This window comes from Prosopis cineraria, unplaced genomic scaffold (assembly GCF_029017545.1).
Source record: "Prosopis cineraria cultivar Desert tree isolate PC_DT_omini unplaced genomic scaffold, ASM2901754v1 PC1, whole genome shotgun sequence".
Classification (NCBI taxonomy): domain Eukaryota; kingdom Viridiplantae; phylum Streptophyta; class Magnoliopsida; order Fabales; family Fabaceae; genus Prosopis; species Prosopis cineraria.
Genome location: NW_026555332.1, coordinates 53,347,174 through 53,372,833, shown reverse-complemented (window position 1 = coordinate 53,372,833; position 25,660 = coordinate 53,347,174). Strand labels below are relative to the sequence as shown.

Here is a 25,660-nt window from a genome sequence, read left to right as displayed (position 1 = left end):
TGGTATGCCCCTTTAAATTATTGTATGTTTTGTTAACTTTATGCAACATAGCAAACTCAAGCTCGATTTACCCCCGTAACATCCAAAAAGAACCACCACGATGAATTTCTTTCTCTGAGTTGGCCGTAACAAGGTGTTTTTCCCGGAAAAGATGTTCCAGAAATATTTGTACTAGTACGAATCGAGTAACTGCTATTATGTTACCACAGAAAACCCGAACACACACACATGTTGCCGTGAGCTTATATAAATTATAAGTATTAATCTCGATGGACAGCAGCATCCAATCAGTAAGAAGTTCTATCCATGTAAGTAGGCTTGATCCGTTGGAGATCTACCGAATCTGCAAGGCTTTGCCAGGTTGATATTCCAACTTGCGACGTAGAGGTTGTGGAAGGTCATGCCTCTGGTTCTGGGGCTTGGACTTTGGACTCCTCCGCCCCGTCTGTGTTTTACCCATATTATTCAACGTAGTTTTTCATTGCTTCCTTTTGCTTGAGCATGGAATCTATCACGTTTTCTTCTTGCATCAGGGTCATCAGTACAATTAATCTAGGAAGACAACACTGTTTGCTAGAAGAATCTTTAAGACGTGTATTACTAGCAATTCTTTCATATGGTAAGTGCCTGATTTTCTCTAAATATCGTATGGGCCCAAAACTTGGGTATGAGGATGCCATAATAATTCTGTTGCAAAAAGAATTTACGTAACTGCAAAAAATTGACGTGTTTTTTAATAAAAACATGATTAGTCTTTTATTTTCATTAGAACCAGTAATTCAGGAAAAATTCAAATAAACTCTAAAAAGGTTGGGGTGAAGCCAAAAAATTAAGCTTATTCAAGTTACCTGAATAAGTTTGATAAAATTTGGGCTAGACTGATTACCCTTTTCTTTTTTTTTTGGGTTCAGTCTTAGGCCTCCTTCACTCGACAAGCCAGCCACATTAAACGCATCTCTTGTGTTGTGGCTTCTCTTTAGTTTTCACTCGAGCAAATGCAAACACGAGTCCCTCTTTCTCTTTCCTTTGTCCTTCTTCATTGATCTCATTATTATCTCATTAGTCATCATTGTCTTGGTTGTAGAATTGGGAATAAGGGCCGAGCTTGAGACCCTATTTAAATGAGGTTTCAAACTTAAAAAATGGGTGATTTTTAACGTAATCGAGCTTCTAGGCTCGGTCTTGACAAATCCTAAAAAAAAACTTAGGCCCAGACAACTCTCCAAATCCTGTTATAATTTTTTAAAATTAGAAAGAAACTAAAAACTTACCATATGATTATATTAGGGATTTTTTTTAAATGTAAGATTTTTTAATTTCAAGAGTAGGTATGTTTCTTCCATTGAAAAATTTAAATTAGATTATTATTTGGAAGCTTCCCGTGATGGACACTAGTTTCTAGAATTAGATGTGTTGTATTGGTAAAAAACTAATAAACCAAAATTCCTAATCTTTCAAGTATGGCAAGTGTTATTTTAAGTATTTCGATCATTACAATAGCTAGTGAATCGAGTTTTAGTATAAGCTTTCGTGTTCTAACAAAGTATCATGTTTACCTTCTTCTAAATAATGTACAAGCATTAATTTGTACCCTTGGTTAAATGGTTTTATGCCATTTTAAAGTAATTTTTATATTGTCATATGATATATATATATATATTTATATATTTGATAATGACACGATTTAATTAATATTTATTATAGGTGATAAAAAAATTACAGAAATAATTGACATTGAACCTCTACCTTCCATTTTTAACAAACAAACCTATGTATGAAGGATCTAATATTCTATTTTTAGATGAGGATGAGAATGATTTAAATGTAGATTAATGAAGATTTTAATTTTTATCTTAAATTTTGATTTTAAAATCTTTATTTGATGTAAAACCTTGATTTGTTTTATTTTAAATTTTAGAATATTTTACTTAAATTATATTTTTTTTTTTTGAAAGCAAGCTTGTGAGCTTGATTCTAAGCCCTTTAAATAAGGACCGAGCTTTAAGATTAAGTTAAAAATTAAGGAATTAAGTTTTAAAACCTCCGCTCTTAAGAGCCGAGCCTGCTCTGATTTTTCATCTCTACTTTTGTTGAACTTGAGTCAAGATGAGCGTACTCCTAGTCTCAAATCTTTCTCTCACCATGCGTCTCGCACATAACGTCGGAACACACGGCCGTAGAAAGTTGAAATCACTATCTCGCCTGGCACAGAACCCATGGCCATCGAATCCTCTCACCTTCTTTGCTCGGCGGTCATCTTTGCATCTGCTTGGCAGCTCAACGACCATCTCCATCTTCTCTATATTTGCTTGGCAGCTTGGCAACCATTGTTTCTTCTCTACAATCCGCTCAACTCCCATGGCTAGGACCCACGAGCTGAAGAGGTTTTCTCCTTTCTCCTTCTCTCTTGCGCGTTGTCTATAAGTACAAAAATGAATCAAAGGCTGAAATGTTGTGGGATTGTTTAATTTAGATATTAAATTAGCATATTGAACTCGAATTGTTACTTTAGAATTTGAACATCAAATGAATTGTTCTTTTTGACTTGGACTTGAATTGTTTGTTGATGAACTTAAAATCATTATTTTGATACTACTAGGTGAAAATAGTGATGAAATCGTGGGAAAAAATAGGCGGCTTGCCGATCCGAAAACTGGATGAATTCAGGCTGAGCTTTTAGGAAATTCAACCTTGCTTGGGTCAGGCTGAGCCAAACCCGAGTAACCCTGCCCCGCCCAAATTCACCCATGCGGAGCCCTCGTCCTATCAATATACGCGTATAACTGAGAATAGGACATCCATGACATCTATTGGCGACGATGGCAAGAGGCGTCAATATGTGTAAATAGAAATCGAGTCCGAAATGATTCTTGGCAGGACTGAAAGTTCAAGACATTCATTAACCGCTTAATTGGGAACATATCTGCGTCCTGCGTCCAAGTGTGAATGGAACTTTCAATTCAGTAAACGAATCTTAACGTACGTGTATACCCCGAACAATTCAATCATGAACATCCAATAAAATAGTTTAAGGGGGAAAAAGTCACAATTTATGCATTGCACGTGTCCATATTTTTGCAGAGATTAGAAAGAAAATGTGTATCACATTTTCCATGGGATGAATGATTCTAACACGCAAAACTATATCATCCCTAACTAAAATGTTCAGCACTAAGGATGAGAGCAAAACCATCCCAAAAGAATTAATTACTCGAGACATGAAAATTGGTAACAGAAGTCTGAAATTGAAAAAAATATTACCAACCGAGCGTGAGCTAACTCAGGCAACTTCAGCACTTACTTTATTTATGGTCTTTGCGTTGGTTTTCTAAGTGATCTAGCGGGTAGAAATGAACTCGTATCTCGCTTCATTGGAGATTCTAAGCCTTGGCTAGCTGAGATGCAGGAGCGGCAGCAGGAGCAACACCACCAGTGGTTGGCCTGAAGAACCAAGGAACTCCGTCAGTACTTCTTGATAAAGAACTTGAAATAAATAAAACAGTCAGAATTTTCGAGAACTTACAGCCCCACGAAAACTTTGAAAGCATCATATATTCCCCATTGAGCTCCAGTGAGAGTTCCGATCATAACAATACGGAGAGGGAGTCCACGGGTGAAAAGACCCCACAAACCAAGCTTCTTCACAGCCTGCGTTAGACAGTAGAACACGTTTAAGAAACTCGTCAAAGCAGTGGAAACACAACAAGATCTAATTAGTCCTGTTATCAGAAAAAAAATATAATTAGTCCAGTACTCACGTCACCAACTGTAGCTCCCTTGGCATTGTTCAGGAAGGAGACGAGGTTGTCAGCAGGATGAGATACAATAGCACAAAATACACCAGCAATGTATCCCCCAGCAAAACTAACACCAAGTTGCAGAGGTTTACTGCACTCATTCTTTGGCGTGGGGATGGCATGCTTATAGATCAACTCGACAATAGTCTCAAAAGAAGCAAACTTCATCATTGTATCTGCAGGAAAGACCGTTATTAACATTCAACTTAAGAATCCATACATCAGAGTCAGATTCATAGGCTTCCATTAACAATTATGTTACAATTTCAAGCTAGTAGTAACTAGAACAATAAGATGAAACAGGGTTCGATTTCAAACATTAATTAAAGCAAAAAGCAGTACAACATAGGTATTAAGTACTATAATATCTCAACAAAAAAAAGATTGAATACTATAATAAATAGAAAATTGGACAATAACAAAATGTTAAAAATGCCAGATTTTCACCCTTTGCTCATACAACCTTAACTACGTGAATAAGCTTCTCACAGTCACAGCCATCTCATGAGTAACTCATGGCTCCGATTAAGAACCAGATACATGATCAAAATTCCAAAACATTCATAAGTAACTAATCGAACAAACATGGGATATCTGGTACATTTAAAATAGGAACTGAAATTGAGCCAAAAATGTGTTCCTTTCTACGTAACTTCAGAGTTGGCTTGATTAATACATATACACGATTAAATTTTAACTAAAAAATGTCATATTTCATATAAGAAATCAATTAATCTCGTGAACTTTAATATTTCTGATGACTTTAACACTTTGCATGAATCCTCTATTGGGTGCTCGGCCCTTTTATTGGGCTGACAAACATCCCAGTAGTTCCTATTTGTAAACTCTCAGTCTTTCAGCCTTTCCTTTCCCCAAGAAAGAAAGAAAGAAAGCCCATGAACTGGGTACAAAAAAAAAAAAAAAGGTAAAATAGGTGGTCGGATTGAACTCAAAAAGAAGAACTTGCTCAATTAGCCCAACATTATATTGGGCATATATATGTGGTCTAAGGTCAAAATAAAAAGGAACAAAAACTACAGCTCTTTACCAGCTCAAATACAATTACTCCAGTGTTTTGAGAACCAAAGGTATTTACTCCAACCACACACAAATAATATATCACAATGGTATATATCACCCATACACAAAGTCTACCTTGGCCATACAAGCCAATTAAAGTCACAAATAAAAATGATAAATTACAATGGTATATGGCCCTCCGATTTACAAAAAAAAAAAAATTGACAATCGATATAAAACATCAAATTTGTAGAAAGTTGCCTCATTAATGAGCCATGATCAACACGGATTATTCCTCAGACTCTATGCAAAATGAAGGCACATCATTGAGCTAATAAAATTATAAATGAATACACCACTAACGATGAATATTTTTACTAGCAACCAAAAAATACAAAGAAAAAGAAAATAAACTAAACTGTAGACTTATCCAAAAACTTGTTACCTTAAATTTGACCAACTAAAAACAGCTAGAAACAAAAGATTTGAATTGTTTAAATAACAAACAAGAAAGCAAATTCGATACACATGCTAAACGTAAAAAGGTTTATTTATTCACTAGACACCTATCTCTATTTATATTTACTGGTAAAGTGCTATATAACCAACCTTCTCTCCACGACTACTATTCACACGTGAGAATACTCCCCCCTTATATTGATCTTTATCATCGTGGATCATTACGAATGCAGAAATTGAAAATTTCATTGACTAAATACTAATAGGAGTTTATATAGCTTCTAACGATTTAACTCCCTTAACTACTATTATTTCCATGTAACAAAAACTATCCAATCTCCATGAAAAACATATGTACTGAGGACCTTTCAGTCATGAAAAAGAATGAGGCAGCAAAGCTTGAAACAACAATGTGGTACAATGAGCAGGAAATGAGAATATATGTGGCGCATGGGTGCTTACGGGATGATGAAGACTCTAAAGTAAAAAATCATTGCCTTAAAATTTAAAACCAAGATGAAGTACGCTGACCAAAATATAAACAGCATGAAAGCGCAAGCTTCAAGTCATTGTCCACAAAATTCATGCTACAAAGTACTTACACGGGATTTGGCGTCCCCAGAGAGGAACAAGTCCCTTGTACAGCCTGGTAAAAAAAAAAAAAAACAACAACAACAACATTAGAGATGCGTCATAGCATGCAGAAACCTTTACAACTAACAGAACCAGTTAAGAGCTCCAAGAGTTCAAAAGCATACCCCAAGGTTCCTTCAGATTTAACGAATTTTGGGAGCCCATCAGCCAAACCTCTAGCAAAACCAGGCTGAGTTTGAACTCGAACCTTTACAGCCTCCAAGGGGCAAAGCGCAACATCAGCAATAACCTCAGCAGACGCTGAACCAGCAAGGTAGATCAAGGTCTTGTATTTGGCTGCATACTCTGGACCGGCAATATCAGAATAATACTTCTTAAAGAACTCATAAAAACCAAACTTGCAAGCACCCTGAGCACTGTAACCAAGCAAGGTAGGCACCCAGCCTCTGAAGAAACCCCTAAATCCCTGCTCTTTAAGCAATACTCCAAATCCAGACGAGATACTTTTGTACTTTGCAGGGTCAATCTGAAATTAATAATTGAGGTCAGAGAAAAACTAAGGCAACAACTACGTTGGACCTAATGCCTAAAAATACCCGGGTAGAAAGTTAAATGATGGCAGAGATAACAAGTAGTATTCCATTCAAGTAAGAACCAAAGGCAAATTAACATAACAGCTTGCGATTTTAAAGTCAAACCACAATCAAATCATATGGACAATCTCATAATCAAAATATCCCTCAAGTCTCCTCTTTCAGCATCTCATTGGTGGAGAACACAAGTGAAAATACGACCAACGGCCAAGATCAGCGGGTCCCCAAATTTTGGGAGGAAATAGAAGTAAATCAATAAACAAATCTGACATAAAGAAAGGGATCATTCAATCCAACGCAACGATCACAATTCGCAGATCGGTCCAATGAGCACAAAAGTTCTCAAATGCTCAAAAAAGAATAACAATCAGATGTAAGTTAAGTACAAAGCGCAGATCCAATTCATCGGGAAACATAGTGCTTATAGAGCAAAGAATAACCAAGCAAAAGCACTGTTAAGTGTTAATTTCATAAAAAATGCCAGATCAAGAGAGAAAAGGACCTGCATATTACACTTGACAAGGTCAAGAGGTGTAACCGCCATGTGAGTGAGACCACAGCTGAGGATTCCACCGAAAGTACAAGCAGTATAGAAGGCAGGCGAGTACATCTGGATCTTACCAGGCTCACTTGGAGCGGGAATCATGAAGTTGGGCCTGGGCGATCCGACTTCGATATTGGAAGCCGAAGAAGAGCCGGCGGCGGAGGTAGAGTTGAGCATGTTCTGGAGATGCAAGGTTTTGGGGGAGGAGGGAGAGTAGAGGAAGGTAGGGATCAGAGAGTTACGGCGTGAGGTCTCTGGGAGAGCCATGGAGGAGGACCGACGAATGAGGAAGGGACGGTGCGCCGGAGACTTCGAATGAATGCCACAGAGAGACACGCTCCCAACCTCTGGCTGCCAGACGCTTTCTGGTGCTTGCTTACTCTTCCGGCCGACCCACCAATGGCCAACCCTCGCGTGTTTATTTGTAGAGTTTGTTCCACATCAAATGGCCTCCTTTTGTGCTTATAATTACCGTCTTGACACTGTTCTGCTTGGGGTTAAATAAATGCAAGGCAAAAAGCGGCTGTCATGGAGTCATCCCCTTGAATTTCTTTGAAAATGTCCGAAAATAGTTGAGACTTCTACATTTGAATAAGAGTACTCCTTTTAATTTTATTTATGAAGTAGAGTAAAAAAAATTTAAATTTTATTTATAAATTATATTATTAAAATTTTATTACAAATTTTTTATTTTATCTTTTATTAAATGTTAGAGAAAAAAATATATTATTAAAATATGTATATTTAATAAAGATAAAATTGAGAATTTATTTTTTTCGTGTTGGTAACATATATTAAAAGTAATTTATAAATAGGAGCAAACGAGTATGATGACTAATTAGAATGGCTTTAAAAAGATGTTATATTTTTTTTTAGAGATGAGTGAGATTGTGTTAGAATTAATCACTTACAATTTAGAATGGCTTTAAAAAGATGTCATATTTTTTGATGCAATAATATGCTATAAACAAATTTATTAGTGCTGTTAATTAGTTACAAATGAGTTATAAATTACCAAAAGGAAACATTAGATTTAAAAGCAAAGTAAATATTTATAGAAATTAAATATTTATTTTTACAAAAAATTTGTCGCTTTAATTTTGTTTGCATTGCAACGCCGAGTTCTGCGGGAAGAATCATACGATGCAAGTGCAAAATCAAAGGGAAGGAGGGGTGAAGCTGTAATTAAAAGGCGACTAGGTGGCAATGATAGGGATTATAAAAGAGGGTTTGATACTGAAGACCCAGCAAGCTGCGGCTGGGGCCTATTCCCCCTCCACGTCTTGGGAAGATCAATTCAGGTTCAGCCCGTCGCCTCTCCAACCTGCTCCTCCCTCCCATACTACGCCACTTGACCGAGTTTTAATTATTATTTAAGAAGAATTTTAAATAAAAATTAGAGATGTGACATTGTAATTATTAGTAGATTTAAAAAAAATTTCTGAAATTTTATTTTAGTTCAGGATATAATTGTAAAAAAATTAAAATATTATTCACTTATTATGAAGGATTATTAATTATTAATTTTCTTACTTTACTTATTAATTAATCAATATTACTTGTAACTTAGATTTATTTATCAGATAAGCAGTGATATTAATTATTAATTTTAATTATTAATTTACTAATATTAATTGTAAATTACAAGTAGTAAACTAACAAATAAAGTTAACAATTTAATAATTAATATTGCTGCTTATGATTAAATAACTGATATTAAATCTTATATAATTATTAATATACCAACTCATAAAATATTTAATTTATATTAGTAAATTAATAAGTGAAGTAAAAAAATTAATAACTAGTAATTTTATATAACAACTGAAAAGTATTTTAATTTTTTTATAATTCAAATTATTTTCGCTTTCATCCTTTGAATTGAACTAAAATTTTAATTTTTTTTTAAATTAATTAATAATTATGTCACATCCACGATTTTTATTTGAAATTATCCTTATTATTTACCATATTGTGTTAGGATATATTTTTGAAAAATACCACGCACATTTCCATTACATAAATTTTGTGTAAAGCAATCTTATCGCACCGCTTGAACACCATGCCAAGTAATTTTGTAAGATCTGTTTAACCTTGCACTTCTCCTTCTCTACACAGCTACATGATTGCACGGTTTCAAAAAAGACTGGAACTTTGTCGGAGATTAACATCCACGTTCCATTCATCACCTTTCTTTTGATTACTTTGTTGAAATTGTGTCAACAAAAAACAAAGTTTCGTATTCGTATTGATCAAATGAATGGAGAACTTAATAATGTATACTAAGGTATGAGCTTGGATAAATAAATAAATTTATAGAAAAAATTGGCTCATTTAAATGCAATTACTCACGCTTGAGTTAAATATGGTATCAAATAGACTGGGCATTTTTTCTAAAGCTTTAAAAACTATTACATGGAGTTATAAATTATTTGTATAAAATAGTTTTTTAAAAAAAATTTTTTCTTTTTGAAATATGTAAGGGTTGTTGGATATTATAAATATTTTTTAGTATTTCAAAAGAAATTATTATAAATTAATAATACAAATTATTATTTAAGTCTATTTATTATTTTATAACATATAATTTAAACAACATTATTATTTGAAACTATTTTTTAATTGTGATTACGGTGGTTTTATTGCCCAGCATTATGAAATCTGCTTATAAAAGACAATGCTTACTGTAATATCCTGATTTTTTTATATAATAAAGAAATTGTGGAATTTAGGTTTTGAGAAAAAAAAATGATAATAATAGGAATTTATATTATTTAAGGTTACTTAGAAATAATATTATGGTTAGGTATTTAATTATAAATTTAAAAATTTAAATTTAAAATCACATAAGCAATATTTAGTTAAGATATAATACATAAATAATTTTTTTTTATGTATGTGTTAAAAAAAAAGAAGGTAAAAGGAACAAAAAAAAGGGGGGGTAGAAGGTTATTATTTCTAAGTCCCACATTAGTTAGATGAGGGAAGAGAAGAGGTGCCTTCATGTATAAAAGGAGGGGGTGTGTGCATTAGGAAGCATGAGAGGCTAAGATGCAATTTAGAGAAAATTGCAACTTTTGGCCCAAAGGTTTGAATAATTAAATTCAAACCTATAGTTTTTTTTAATATAATTTTGGGACTCACAATCCCATTTTTATATTATTTTTCTCTCTTCCTCTCACGTTGCTCGGCGTTTTCTCACAAGGGGGATTATTTTTTTTTTCTTCAAGTATGTTCTAACTTTCCTGTTTAGATTAGCATTTAAAAATTTATTTAATTATAAAATTAATTTTATAGTTATTTTCTAAATAATATTAGCTTTCTAGTGATATGATTATTTTGTATGATAGAGTAAATATTTTGATTAGGATTTTTCTATAGTATAATTAATCTGATGATATGATAGATTAAAAATATAGGTTAAAATTCTTAGGAATATAAAAAATATTATAGAATATTTTTTTAAGGTTGAAACTCATGTTTAAAAATTTTTGAGTTAAAATCTAGATCTATATGGTTGAATTTATGTGGAATCTGAGACGTAGGGATAAACCTATGATTATTAAATATTTATTTAAGTATGAATAGGTATTTTTGAGGTTATAGAAAGGTGATTTGAGGCTTCAGGATAATTCTAAAATTTTTAATTTATTTTTGGATGAATTTTTAGAATATAGAAGGATGAAATTGTGATACTAGAAGTGAATTAAGGATAAAAAAATAGTTCATTAGGGTACGAGAATTTTAAAAAAAGAATTTGAGAAGTTAAATGAGGCATAAATCTTAAATTAGTGTTAATATGGACTATAGATCTAAGACTTTCTAACTCTTTAAATTAGAGTTATTTATTTTAATGTAAAATTAATATATAGTATTGTGAAATAATTATGTAGATTATATTGACAAAGATAGTGGTGAAAAAGGAGTTGTGAAGGGGAACTTGTTATTCAAGACACAAGGTAACCATTATTAATGTGTTGTGATAGGTGTGTTTGTGAATGGTTATGTGTTATTTTGTTGTTTGGAAAAATTATGAATTATTGAAAATAAATACCGTATATACTTGTTTGAAATTATTGCCAAGTGGGTTAAAAATTTATTTTTGTTTATCATGATGAAATATTATTGTTCAAATATATTTCTGTTTGGATATTTGAATGATGCATGACTTGTCAGGGTATTTTAATGTATGGTGTTAATGGAAATTTCTGTTCGGTTAATTATTACCACGTGGTAAGCCCTCATTGGACCCAATGAGTGGCGTGTCGCTTGGTCCAACTCACCTTTGGCCGGGTGATTTGGCGTCCGAGCATGGCGAAAGGAAGATATAAGGTGCAGTCATGCAAATTAAATACTTGTTCGGTTTGTTTGAAAATATTGTTCGGTTAAATGTTTTGTGTGCCCACTTAGCAATCGCATGATTAGTTACAATCGCATGTATCATTACATATTAATTTTTGGTTACTGGGACTTTTAAGTCTCATTCCCCGTGGTTAATATTTTTACAGGAGCGAGTCCGGCCGAAAAAACACCAGAGGTGTAACTATGGTGTATGAAACACCATCTTTTACGTTGCCTCTTATTTTGGATTATACAATGTATCTTGTGTCAACTTAGGACATATTTCCTTTGTGAAGCATGTAAACTCTAATTCTTTTTATTAAAAGTATTTATTTGACTAAGAGGATTATGTTTGTCTCTCTTGATTCATGACCTAATTTAAATATCATGCCATGAGGATCCTGACTGTCCCTCATGGTTCTAATTGCTTTTTTGAGATATTTTAAGACCTATGGTATATTGTCTTGGATGTATCATGGTAAGAAAATTTTCTACCATAATAATGGTTTTAATAATTTATGAAAAATCGGTTTGTATTATTGAGGGTGTTACATGGCGAAATAGTTCTTAAGAATAGTATTTTTGGACACGATTCAAGCTATTATTTCACAAGCTATTGCCAACATACTTGCTTTCGTTTACCCTAATAGAAAAGCTCAAATTTATAATATCAATGCTACTAATGATTCCAATAGTACCGTTAATTCATAACAACACCTACAGGAATATTCATTCATACTTCATTACGTGCAGCGAATACATGCTTCAAAATTCTTGTAATTCTTGTAATATGAATTACATGTTTCTTAAAAATAAAAAAGGTGTAGTAACTTCGTAGCGGGTGAAAGCATCGTTTTATTAGACAGAATTGCCAATTCATTTGAATTCCCAGGAGAGCTAATTGGATTGTTAACTAGACTGCTCATGCTTCATTGAAAGGATTGTATCCAATTGATCGAGTTCTGAGATCTCTAATTCCTTTACAGTCAGAGTCAATTCGTGCTGAAAATTTTGATCACGACTAATTGTTTTTTTTTTAGTTCATGTACTGTTTTGATTCTGTTTGCATTTCAAACTTTTTAGTTAATTTTAATATAATTCTTCCGTTGGCAAAAAAGACAAAAAGCACATGCCCAAAAAAACCGAGACATTGGGGGAAATCTCTATGTAGCACATGAAAATGAACCAGTTCCTTCCCCATGCGATTCGCCAAAAAATCATTTAATATCGTCATATTTAAATTTATTAACAAATCTTCCTCTTTTTTTGTTTTGGTGAAACTAATCTTCTTATTTAAGTAAATGGAACACGGGTCAGAATACTTCTAGGGTAACAGGGTACATTGCAAAGGAAAAAACTTATATATATTTAATCTTATATACTTAATATGCTTATATTCAATTATATTAAGACATATTTGATTTTTTTATAAAATATTTATTCTATAATAAATTATTATTATTATTAATTTATTAATATATTAAGATTTACTTGCCATGATTTGATTGAATATAAATATATTAAGTATATAAAGTTAAATATATAAATCTTATCCTATTGTAAAATATAATCCTTGAGTTGAGAATCAGTTGCGCCAGTGTGAAATGTGCACAAGACGGGCTGCGTGAAAATCGAAAATAAATGGACCGCGTAATTAATAGTATCAGATACAAATGGGCGAACCATGACCGGATGTTTTGCGTATTAAAAAATACAAACAGAATTTACGGGCTAACGGAAGACAAATCAGCGGATAACTGGCATTCACATATGGTAAATTAGAAGCCAACAGGCATAGAGATCAACAAAGACCCCCCTACTTTAGAGTGCGATCGAATTTGACAAAGAATCTGCTTAACGTTGGTTATCCGCCAAGCTAAGTATACGACCGCAAACCTTCGCTTTTCAAATTATATAACTTGCTTCTCTACACTTGTTCTGCCCTATCTGATTGTCTCGTTACAATGTCCTTCGGAGATAGCACAACTTCAATGGAGAATAAACCGAGTTCTGATCATTTCCACCAGTCTCAATGGCTTCAAGCAACTATATCAGGTCTCTCTCTCTCTCTCTCTCTCACACACACACACACACACGCTTTCACAGCATGCACTTTTTCTTTGAAATATTTTTTATAATAAAGTCGTTCGGTTTTGTAAAATATTCTCTTCCCACTCTTGGTACAATATATGTGCTGTTGTACTTTGACTTCGTCTAGGCCATTAAAACCATGCAAGGGTGGGTGAGGGGGGTTGGGTTTGAACTTTGTCGTATGCTAGAGCCTACAGCCAAAATATTTGAAGTCAATCAATTCTACTAGAAACTGTTTTGGTCCAGAAAATCACACCCAAAAGCTGCTTGCGGGTAAATTTCCAAAAAAGTTAACTGTAAATGATGTATTATGAAATTTAATCATATAAAGAGCAAAAGACAATCAAGCCATTAAACATAAAACAATTGGGCTTCTTTGAACTTTGAACCTCTCTAATCTTCTCCATAAGGAGACTCCTCCCAACCCTATCTCTAGGTTTGCCCACCAAGCTGGAACTTGTAAGAGTTGACAAAAAGGCAACAAATTATTTCTCTCTCACAAGATCCTTGTTCTCCAGCATTTTCCATTCACAAATTCCAATATTTTTGACTAATTTGTAGATTTGGATGAGAAAATGAAGGCCATCGTGACCATTTTAAAAGAGGACCATTGTTCAGATCAAGGAGCTGACATGCATCAGAAAGGGAGAAAAGATCTCAAACAGATGCTCGAAGGGTTAAGCAAATCTTACCAGGCTTTAGCCATAGCATATGACCAATTGAAGTCTGAAACATCCAATACTTCTCATTCAGAGTCCTCTTCATTTTCTAATAAAACAATAACCCTCTGTGCTACCTGCAATGAAAAAGCAACAAGCAACATACGAGGCCGAAACCTCGAGGATGGCTTCAAATGTCATCTAAAATCTATCGTCAAAGGTCCTGATATAAAATTTGATGGTATAGACGTTAATTATGGGCAAATGAAAAGGCTAGAAGGTGTTCATGGACTGATATCAGCTGTTAAGCCAAGCAGCGTGATCTGTAAAGCAGGATTAGAATGCAAAGGCACTCTAGAAGAAGAAATAATGACCGATTCTTCCACCAACGAAAACTTCCTTTCGGAGATTGAGGGCCTTGAATCAAGTCAAACGATTGAAGATCCATCAATGAGTCGTTGCAGATTTGGCAAAATATGGTCCGGCCTAGATTTTCAAATTACACAACTTGTAGAGGATAATCTGCAACAGCTGGTAGAGTTGGTGAGAAGAAATGATGAGAAGAGGGAAACCATTAAAAAGCTCCAATTAGACATTGAAGCATTGAAACGCGAGAACGAGGTCCTTCAGATTTCTTCCAGATACTCAAATGCTGATTCAGAACATGACCAACCACAGACTTCAAGACGTGGAGGAATATCGGTGAGCAAGCTCTTCAGAGGCTGTTCTCCATGATATCTTGTTCCAAGCAACAAAATGGTTATGATATATTCTAGAAGAACTTCACCAATTTTCCCACAAGCAAATAACCATTCGTGGTATTGAGGGCATTATAGTTTACTACAAAATTTTCTGGTTTTTGGCGATGATTTCAACATAAATGAATGACGAGTTAGCAATAAAATTCTACCTTTTGGAAGACCCTGTACTTAGTTACACACACACGCAATGTATCATTGGTACCAAGACCTTATAGTTATATATCTATGAATTGGAAGCCAGCCATCTGGAAAAACTAGCTTTAAAACCACGGTTATTCAAAGCATCTGATTCTCCGACCAGTCCTTAACAAATTGATTGGTCTTTGCAATTTAGATGAGTGCCATTACGAAGTAAATATAAAGGCATCTGCACTATGCTTCTGTTCAAGCGTCGATGATGGAGAGAAACAACAGCAAATATTCCTATTCCCTTCATTATCAGTCACCAGTAATCTCCACATGAACATAGCCCATCCTTAAAATGATGAAATCGCTTAGCATCTCTTACCACAATTTCCCTATTGACTATTTTGGAGATCAACTTAATTACAGTATGGCAGTCACTGCAAACCCGAAGGTTTTTTATCACCTGGATTGCTGTACCAGGAACTGAATTTATGATTCCGAAGGCAACAGCTAGTTTCTCACTGTGAACTCTTAGAACCATTCCTTTCTCTTCTTCATCTACATCATGAAGAACTGACGTTACATTTGGTACATAGCCTAATTCTCGCAGCTTTATATTCAGTTTGTCCAAATATTCATAAAGCTTCTTATGCTGAGGATGCTCTTTGTCCCCAACTAAAAATACATGTACCCTACCTTGAAGTTCAACTAGACTGAACCCAGGGGTTTTAAGTAATCCATATCTCTTCATGATTATTCTCATCCTCTCAACATCTTCCCACCTTCCAGCATCAGCATAAATATTGGAGAGTAGCACGAAGTACCCACAATTACTTGAGTCTAACTCAAATAATTTTCTTGCAGAGATCTCCCCTAGCTCTACGTTCTTGTGAATCCTGCAAGCTCCAAGAAGGGAACCCCAGATTATAAAATCAGGCCTCACCTTCATTTCCTTTATCAAACCATAGGCCTCATTAAGATAACCAGCCCGCCCAAGGAGATCAACCATGCATGAGTAATGCTCAATCCCAGGTGAAACATTAAAGTCATGGTACATTCTATTAAACCAATGCCAGCCTTCTTCCAAAAGACCAGCGTGGCTGCAAGCAGTCAACACTGACACAAAAGTAACGTAATTTGGTTTGACTCCAGACCTTATCATCTTGTAGAAGACTTCCATGGCATCTTTCCCATAGCCATGCATTCCATAACCAGTGATCATAGCAGTCCATGACTTAATATTCTTCTCTCTCATGCGATCAAATGCCTTCCTAGCCATATCAACCCTCCCACATTTGCAATACATGTCAATAATAGAGGTACCTACAAACACATCGTCTTCCAAAGCCATCTTTATTACCTAAAATAGAAGACAATGGATGGTATGATTGAAAAGAGCGTAGAAGCAAATTACTTGGACAAAAACTTGATGAATGATTACAGAATATTTCATATATGAACAAGCTGGAATTAACCGGCAATAAATAAATGGGCAAAAAAAAAAGAAAAAAAAAAAAACCGTGCACCTGATCATGCATGCACTTCCCGACTCGTAGAGATCCTGAATGTGCACAGGCTAGCAATACAGCAGATAATGTCACAGCGTTGTAGATGACATTGCCGCGTTTTACCATGTCACTAAAAATTTGCAATGCCTCGTCAGACAATCCATTTCGTGCATATTCAGCAATCATAGAGTTCCAAGAAACAGCATCCTTTTCACCCATCCCGTCAAACACTTGCCTCGACATATCTAGCTCGCCGCATTTGGCATATGCATCCATCAAAGTATTGCAGATCCCTGAATACCCCACAAAGCCCCATTTTATCACTAAGCCATGAGCCACTTCGGTCATTCTCTTCGAGCCTACCCGAGAACAAGCTGATAAAACCGAAGCCACAGCGATCGAATCAACCAAAACTTCTTGGTCCACCACATTCTCTCTCTCCTCAACCAGTAATTCTTTAAACAAGCATATTGCTTCGTGGGCATTGTCATTTTGGACGTAACCAACAATCATGGACGTCCAAGAGACCACGTTTCTCATGGGAATTTCATCAAACAGTATTCTTGCATCCTTCAACTCGCCACACTTGGAGTACATGTCAATGAGAGAGGAGGACACAAAAAGGTCCGATTCAAAGCCAAAGATTAAAGCTTGTTGATGAATTTGCTTGCCCGCGTGAAGATCAAAAAGGGCGGAGCAGGATTTAACGGCACATGGGAAGGTAGAACGATTCGGGTGCAGAGCGAGCTTTCGGATGGACGAGAAGGCTCGAAGAGCTTCAACGGAATCGCCGCTTCGAGCGAAATCAGCAATGACTGTGTTCCATGATGAGACGCTTGTTTGGTCAACATATTTGTTGAACCAGGTCGTAAGGTTGGCGTTGATCGAACTCGAGTGTTTTTTCCTGTAAACCCCGCAACGAAAACTGAGTAGAAATGAATCGTATACTGATATCTTCATTCATTCGTGTAATTGAATTACCAGGTGTCTTGTTACTTTTGTCAATGTAAGGCTTCTAGGTTGCAATCCGAAAATGTCTAGTTGCTGGGTCTGGGACTGCACATCGACGGTTCGCCCGCTGCTTGTAGGTTTTGAGACGAATAGAGGATTATGAAAGGAAATTTTGCCGCATCACAAGCAGCCGAAAACAAACTTGTAATTTGATAATTTGAGATCACTTCTCTTTGTATTTTCCTCAGCAGGAAATTTTTGAATTGTAACTTGTACGTTGATTTTTGTAGCGTCGTGTAAAAGTACTATCAGCCATTGACAAAGGCTCTAAACACAAGAAAATTATAAAATTACTATCACATACTCCATGAGGATGATAATATAAATCATAATTAATTTACAGTTTATCAATAATATTAGTTAAAATTTTAATTTTTTTTAAAAATATTCATATTTTTTAATTATATCTTCATTAAATGTTCTGTATAAGAGTTATGATAATAATAATTAAAATTTTAATGTATGATTTTTTTCAAATGAATAATAAATAAAGTAAGAATATAGTTGAAAAAATAAATACTCTTTCCATTAAAAATGTAAGGTATTTTTAATTAAATTTTATTTTTTAATAAAGTAGTTACCTATTTTTAACTAACCATATTTTTTCATATTTACTTCTATGAAATACCTTATAATAAATATAAAGTCATTAATCGTACTTTTTAAAAAATAATGATTATGCCTCAAAAGATTAAAAATATTTTATATTTTCAAACATCTAATTCTTCAAAAAATACTTTATATTTTTAAACGAAGGGAGTATAAAAGGTATCCAATATCTTATGTTTTAGACTAAATAAGAGTTTTAAAAGATATTTTATATTATGATCAGGAGGGAGTAATTGATTATATTTTTTTAATTTGTTATCATATTAAATATATGCACTCTTAACACTTTCATAAAAAATGGTCGTTGATAATTTTATTTATTTTTATATTGAAAACGTTGTATATTAATTGATTCAATATTTTAAATTATAAAGGTATTGGGATACGTTTTTGCTTTTATTTTTAACAGAAGAGATGAGTTATCCTGGTTAGATCTCTAGTTCTCAAATCTCAGCGCCCTCGAGGCCTCAATGGAAGGTTGAATTAATAATTCGTTTCAAGCTGATTAATATTATGCATTGCATGGTACTCCCTCTGGTTCATTTATAAACCACATTTTAAAAGATTTATTTAATTTTATTTATAAATTATAATGTATTTATATTTTTTTATATTAATATTAATAAAATTAATAGAAATAACTGATAAAGATAATCGAAAAGTAGTTCTCAATAAATAGCACTGCTAGTGTGGAGGTCGCTTGCACTTTATTTTATCTCTCTCCTTGCGCTTAGCTTGGCAATTGACCAATTAAAGAAATTCAAATCGCAATACATATGACCACGAGATTGTCAAAAAAAAAAAAAAATCCTAGTCATCGGTCCTGACTCTTGAACCTGTCAAAAAGACGCCCGGGGGGGGTGTGGTTAGACATACATGTATCATTAAAAAAAAAAAAAAAGGCTTTTCATATGGCCGTCGCTTTGAAAGGCTCAAAGCTTATGAAACATGGAATGATGGAACGAGAAAAATAAAATTTGATTTTCTAATACTCGATTGAATTGGCAACATACGGCTCCCTTAAAACGGGCTTATCAAATCTTCAGCAGGTACGTTATTGGAAAACTGAAAACGATCCTCGATACAAAACACCAGACTCAAACAACCATGCTTGTTTGCAAGAAACTAGAGATGAGCAGGATCCCAACAATGGCAGCTGAGCAATCCAACCTGGTTGAACTGGAAAAAATCTTCCCAACAAATTCGCCTGAACTCGGTCCGGGTGCTTCTGCCTGAGGGGAAGCTGCAGAACTCGGTGTTCCATGATCGACGCCTGTTGGACGAGGGAAGAATGATGAGATATTAGGTGCAGTGACGTAGGGTGAAACTGCTGGAGAAGCTGATGAAGTTGTTCTTGGATGATCGGTAGTGGAAATTAGAACTTGTGAATTGGCAAAGAAGACAGCCAAGAAGACGAGGACAGTAAATGGGGACATTGAAGCCATTAGTTACAGAAGATTTGAGCTGAACAGAAGGATGCAAAGCAAGTCGTGGGAACAAGTGAGGGAAGATACGCAAATGGTGCATCAGAGTGAATGTGTGTGTTGGTGAATTTGATGAGCATCACGGGGTAGACGGCGGAGTTGTATTTCTATTGTCTCATTGTCCAGTTCATAATTATTTTATTTTATTTTTGGTAGAGAAGAGATTCCGCTAAGCTGAACCTACGGAGGGGATAAGCCAACACCACGTAATGCTGCCAAGATAAGGTTCTCTCACATGCTCAAGGCTTTTGCTTTTTAAACGAGGGGTCCGATGCGGGGAGGAGATCCCTCCTTTACTTTCCCCCTCTTCACTTCCCCCATCTTTATCGTTCATATCATTTTATTAAATCATTTTTTAATCATAGAATTAATGATGGGTAAAAGATTGGAGAAGTGGAGAGAAAAGAAGACCCCCTACCCGTCGGCTAGGAACTGCTGCCTAGTACGCTACCCCATGTGACATGGGTCACGTGGACAGGACAAGGGCCCCACATGTGACGATCATACTCAGATCTATTCTCATTGCTGAAAATATTACGAGGGGGATTTTCCCGGACCAAAAGATGACAGACGTACAAGAAGAGTGAAAAATTCTCGAGAGGAGGAGAGGATAGAATACGACAGAGGAAAGGAAATGTGGCAATATTAATTGAAAGTTCACCAATCAAGTGAGAAACGCCCGACAACATTCACTGAATGCCTGATCCCCTCGGCATGGTACATGCTATTACAGAGTTGGTGACAAATCGAAGGTAAACAACACAGCCTGGTGTAAAATCAGCCCTTTTCATGTTCAACGGGCTAGACTGGCATCCCTCGCCTGTGGTCCCAGTCTCATAAGAGCTGGAAGAATAAGATAGTTCATGAAAAATATCTTATCCTTTAATCTAACTGATGGGGGGAGGGGCGGAAAAGGTTCATCAAAGCTCTTCAATTTCAAAATTTCACCCTTGGAAGTACATTACATATGTAACATGTAGATGTATAAAATCAACTTGACAAGTGCCACAAATCAAAAGAATTGATACAACAATTCAACTCCTGTATCATATTGTTGGGAGTCGACTAGTGCAGGATTAATTAAAAGGCTACAACAAGAACTGCCAAGTCAAGCGAATAGCAACAACAACCACGCTAAATGTATAAATCGAAGCAACATCGAAATTCAGGTTCCTGTGAATGAAACTTCCTTTAATTAAAGAAGCCTAAGGTGGGCTGTGTCATTGAGCCTTTTTATCCGCCAACCAGTTTTCAAAGAATGCTGCAACACAGTCACCGAAGAATCATCTATGCAGATCTTATGTGACATCAGAGGGCTGCATCCAAGAAGCCCTGTCAGGAGACACTTAATTGGCACCGAATGAGTGAAGATGCCAATATGTGAAACAGGAGCCGAAAAGCTGCTGAAACTTGAATTATGCAGGGAAGTTTGGTGGTTCACTTCAATAGGAGAAATTTCATCTTCAATCTCATCTCCAGTGGTTGTCACAAACTGTAGCCTGCTCTTACCAGATTTTTTCCTTGATAGTCCTGGTCGATGATGCCTGTGGAGTAAATCCCATTGGGTTGGATGTAGAGGAGATCCGTCTTGGTCATGAACGGAGTTGTTCAAAGAATGGGAGCTGTGCTGTGCAAATGCCTGGCTCTCATTTGGATGTGAGGAGAGATCTAACCTCAGTTTTCCAGGCAGTCCCAGGATTCCATTTAAGAAGTGAATCATCCGGAATTCCACCTGTCTAAGTGATTCTCCAGACGGTGCTGTGAAATCTGGCTGGAACCTATCAATTATGCTCAAAATCTCAGATGTATAGATGTCTGATCGAGAACATCCCTCCCAATTCCCTTGACTCATCTCTTCAAGAGCATCTGATGATTGAATCTGTTCCTCAGAAAAATCGACTTCCTGGCAATTGAAGCTTTGTACAATGAGATTTCAAGCACTAAATTTCGTAACATAATATGTACATTTCTCATCAGCAATGCTGCATTCATCTAAGTGAAATTCCAAAGGCAAGTAAAGTTCAATACAAAACAATTATACACACACTTCATCTCAATCAAAGCTGAATTTCATATTTGTATGTGTCTTATAACTAGAAGGTCACTAACACAGTTCTTCAGTCCTAGTTTTGACTCTAGAGTCAAATGAGACTTGCTCAAACTTCCAGTTCTTCACCACTGATTCAAGCCCGTTAGTGTCTAAAATAACTTTGTCGAGGAATTTAAGACATCCCATGCCCTTAGTTGATTATCATTGAACACCAAAGATGTTAACTTTCTGAGGTTATGATAATTTCTGCATCAGTTAGCCTGCTTTGAATCTATGGACAACAAGCAATCAATAGAAACAGTAATAAACAGCAATGAATCTTTCACCATTTTTTTCATTTTCATCTCCAATTTCATAAACACATTAATTCCATCTCAAACTTACCCGCTCATATTTCAACGTTCTAATAAACGCATCCATCTTTATTGTAATTGAAAATATTTAGCACAGTGATGATAAGGGACTGTTTTAGTGTTTTTATGTCAATGTTAGAAGCAAGAAATGAGAGCATAAGCACGTAATCAATTTAAGTGTCTGATGCTTGTTGTCAGTTTTAATTGACAAAAGTTTATTATGTTTAAGCATAGGTTTCAACATATAGAACACAAGACATGTTCTCTTAAAATCCTTCCACATCTTTCATCTCAGATTCATTTCATCATGTCATCTCCAGTGCAATTTTAAAGTGGTAAATGGATCATCTCAATTCACCGTGAAAATAAGAGATTGAACGAAAAAATCGATTTGTACATGAGCAATCAAACTTCCCATTATCACTTCCTACTCTATCTTTCTCCCTTCTCTGCCGAGTTGCTAGTGAGTCGAAGTAGTAGCTTAGAAACCAAGACCGACCCAGGAGCATATTTACTAGAAAATTGATCTGCTTTTCATATTATGGAACAGTCTGTGTGAAGAAAAATAATTTGACATATACTAGAGATGAAAACGAACAAGCTATGGCTAAATGAGAATCTCAATAGCCCACTTCTGCGCAAATTCTTCATGATTAGAATTTAGAGAATATGCTATCGTCACTGATACAAACACGAGTTATCAGTAACAGCAAGTTCTGTATTTTTTATTTCTTACAGATTATAACAATTAATCAGACGGTTTTAACCTGTTCGTTTGAAAGATGTCTTGAGGAAGTGAAACATGCAATTGCTGTAAATAACAGATATAATCGACACCCAGATTATCAACCCTGGACGGCCACCGGCAAAGTTGCTATCCACATCAATGATAAAGCAACGATGATGATCTATTATTTCCCATTCCATACATACTCGATATTGTAAAATCAATGTCACTTCATCGCCTTCCACTCCCATGGTTTATGGCTTTTAGACTACCAATTCCTTATGAGTAGGCAATTAAGCGTAATATATATAACTAGAATTTTGTAGAGTTTATTTGTAAGACTCCATCAAAGCAGCTCTGTACTGTATTGCTTTTTCTTTTCTTACCCCTAAAGACGCTTCAAAACTATTACTCAACACAAACCGAGCACATGTAGATTGTTTAATGCGTACCTTGCAGACAGAGACTGCCGTTGACCGTGCCCGATCCAATGGTGAAGAATACACAGCACTGAACCGAACACCCTGCGACTTCAAAAACACGGCCAAAGCCCTCGCTTGACGCTTCCCATTCGGCGTCAGCGCCGCTCCAGGGCACCTACCCCCAACCAAATCCGGCCTCAAACTCAATTCACACTCTCCATGGCTGATCAGATACACCTCCGTCTGGTCATCATCCATTGCGTTCGCGGAGAATCTCCTCGAGAACACTGGAGGAGGCGGCAGAGGCGGCGGCGGAGCCAGGACATTGTAAGGATCCCAGACCTTGATGGAGGGGCCAAGCCGCGGCGTTCCTAAGGAAGAAAGCTGCGGGGACAAGGGCGATGCTGATGCACGGCACGGTAGCATCTCCGGTTCTTGCTCCAACACTTTCTTCAACAAATGATTATCCGATTCCAATATATCCCTCTCACCGTTGATATTCCTCTCATCATCGTCTTCTTCCTCTTCCTCGTCGTTCTCTTTGATTACTTGGGCGGACTGGTTCGAACCCATTGCAGCCGATTCAATACACTTGTTGAAACGATCCCGCCGATCCCGTCCAGATGCAGATTATATTCTTCAGATTTGAAGCGCAGTGCATTGTACACAAGCAGAGAATTCTTACTTGGCCGAAAACGTCAGCACGTCCAGAATGGACATGTCCGAAACTGAAAGTGGACCGAATAGAGCGAGAAGGGTAAGATCTAGAGAAAGATGGAAAAATGAGAAAGGAAGATATTGGCACAGAGCTTTGAGAATAGGGGAAGAGAGTGGGGTTTCGCCGCAAACTAGCAAGGAGCGTGAATGGACTCGATGAAAAGCAGATATCTGCGTCTTTTCCTGGGGTGTTTGGTTGTGAATTTTCATTCAGTTAGACTCGGCATTGAACCCATCACTCGGTAAAGTTAAATCTGGTAATCTGAAGTTGAAGCCGAAGACTAAGCTATCGCCATGTCGAGGGAGTTAACGTTTCTTCTTGGATTTTATTGTTCTTCCAAGCGAAGGATCTTTCGGAGAACGCTGGCCCTCGATTTATTATTGCCAAGACTTATTTTTCGTTTATATTTTTTTTCTGATTTTTTTTTTTTTTGCAATTACTAATTATTTACGGTGATCTCGGTTCAAAATGCGTTGCTTTATTTATTTATTTATTTTTTACGAACCACGATTTCTTTTTTCATTTGAAAAAATGCAGTTTCACTGCCGTGAAAAATATTGTGACAAAAATTATTCCGAATTTCTGTTGTTATTCGATAACAAAAATTTAGATCGCATCGTCGCACTAGATTGCTTGCTTGCCCAGATCATGAGGTGTTTCTAAAAGAAAAAATGAATTAAAATTTTTTTAAATTATATAAATGATATTTTAGTTTTTTTAAAATGTTATAATTTCTTAAAAGTTCTATTACAAAATTAATGTAAAAAATTATTATTTATTGAAATAAAAAACACAAGTCTCAAAACAAATACTTGTAAATTGCTATTAAATTCTTATAAATGTAGGAAGAAAAGATATGAATATTAGCTAAAATTATAAATGATAATTGATATTTGTAACATTTGAAGAATATTGAGATTTTAAATTCAAATTTGTGAATTACTGTTGAATTTTTATATATTTAAGAAAAAAATTAAGAATATTAAAATAAAATTTATAAATGATAATCAATATTTGCAACATCTGAGGAATAATTAGATATCAAATGCGAACTTGTATTGCTGGTGAATTTTTGCACATTTAAGAAGAAAAGTTATGAGTTTTAAAACAAAACTTATGAATAATAATTGATACTTACAACACTTAAAAAATATCAAAATTTTAAATGTAAACTTGCGAATTATTATTAATTTTTTGCAATTTTAGAAGGAAAAATTATGATATTAGAACAAAACTTACGAATCAAGGGTGTGAAATATCTGTTCTCAGGTTTAGAATTTTTATTTCAATTAAGGATAATTTAATCTTTTATATTATTTTTTTAATGATAGAAAAATCCTTAAGAACTTCAAAAAAATTATGATGTTTTGAGGGACTAAGTATGTGTTTAGTTTTTAATTTTTTAAAAGTTCATTTACTGAAAGTTCATTTATTGAAAGTCATTTGTTGTAACAAAATTTATATTTGAATATATTTTTTCTAAAGTCAGTTTAGTAAACTGAAAATTTTTTGGATTATATATAATAAAATATATTTTTAAATGTACAATTATCAAAATAAACATTAATTTATAATGATTTGTAAATTTTGTTATACAAATGTAATATATTAGAAGTGTTTAAAAAAATGATAAAAGTTTGAAAAAACATACATTTTGGTCTATGCACTTTGTTCATGTTTTGATATAGGTTTCTGTACTTTTTTTTTATATTTTTAAATCTCTATATTTTTATTTTTTAATGTTTTACATTCATCCAAGGTTCCTACACTATATTCATTTTGTTTATTTGGAG

At 34.9% G+C, this 25,660-nt stretch overlaps 5 protein-coding genes across 5 annotated transcripts; 1 reads left to right on the top strand and 4 right to left on the bottom strand.

Moving 5' to 3' along the window:
• Nucleotides 1–3,000: 3,000 nt before the first annotated feature.
• LOC129305755 (mitochondrial phosphate carrier protein 3, mitochondrial-like) lies at nucleotides 3,001–7,429 on the bottom strand. Its single transcript, XM_054945804.1, has 6 exons — nucleotides 6,966–7,429; nucleotides 6,035–6,396; nucleotides 5,879–5,922; nucleotides 3,759–3,973; nucleotides 3,524–3,648; nucleotides 3,001–3,441 (listed from the first exon to the last, which is right to left on the bottom strand). Exons 1-6 carry the CDS (start codon nucleotides 7,272–7,274, stop codon nucleotides 3,381–3,383), a joined length of 1,116 nt encoding a protein of 371 aa, XP_054801779.1. The 5' UTR covers nucleotides 7,275–7,429; the 3' UTR covers nucleotides 3,001–3,380.
• Nucleotides 7,430–13,281: 5,852 nt separating this feature from the next.
• On the top strand, nucleotides 13,282–15,017 carry LOC129305852 (protein NETWORKED 3A-like). The gene is made up of 2 exons (XM_054946012.1): nucleotides 13,282–13,403; nucleotides 14,001–15,017. The coding sequence occupies exons 1-2, from the start codon at nucleotides 13,313–13,315 to the stop codon at nucleotides 14,831–14,833; spliced, it is 924 nt and encodes a 307-aa protein (XP_054801987.1). The 5' UTR covers nucleotides 13,282–13,312; the 3' UTR covers nucleotides 14,834–15,017.
• On the bottom strand, nucleotides 14,640–17,626 carry LOC129305846 (pentatricopeptide repeat-containing protein At3g26782, mitochondrial). Its single transcript, XM_054945998.1, has 2 exons — nucleotides 16,512–17,626; nucleotides 14,640–16,345 (listed from the first exon to the last, which is right to left on the bottom strand). Exons 1-2 carry the CDS (start codon nucleotides 17,451–17,453, stop codon nucleotides 15,302–15,304), a joined length of 1,986 nt encoding a protein of 661 aa, XP_054801973.1. The 5' UTR covers nucleotides 17,454–17,626; the 3' UTR covers nucleotides 14,640–15,301.
• Nucleotides 17,627–19,210: 1,584 nt separating this feature from the next.
• Nucleotides 19,211–19,558, bottom strand: LOC129302468 (uncharacterized). Its single transcript, XM_054941388.1, has one exon. It carries the CDS (start codon nucleotides 19,556–19,558, stop codon nucleotides 19,211–19,213), a length of 348 nt encoding a protein of 115 aa, XP_054797363.1.
• A 955-nt stretch (nucleotides 19,559–20,513) lies between these two features.
• LOC129302322 (uncharacterized) lies at nucleotides 20,514–24,209 on the bottom strand. Its single transcript, XM_054941151.1, has 2 exons — nucleotides 23,180–24,209; nucleotides 20,514–21,500 (listed from the first exon to the last, which is right to left on the bottom strand). The coding sequence occupies exons 1-2, from the start codon at nucleotides 23,720–23,722 to the stop codon at nucleotides 20,793–20,795; spliced, it is 1,251 nt and encodes a 416-aa protein (XP_054797126.1). The 5' UTR covers nucleotides 23,723–24,209; the 3' UTR covers nucleotides 20,514–20,792.
• Between the last annotated feature and the right edge of the window lie 1,451 nt (nucleotides 24,210–25,660).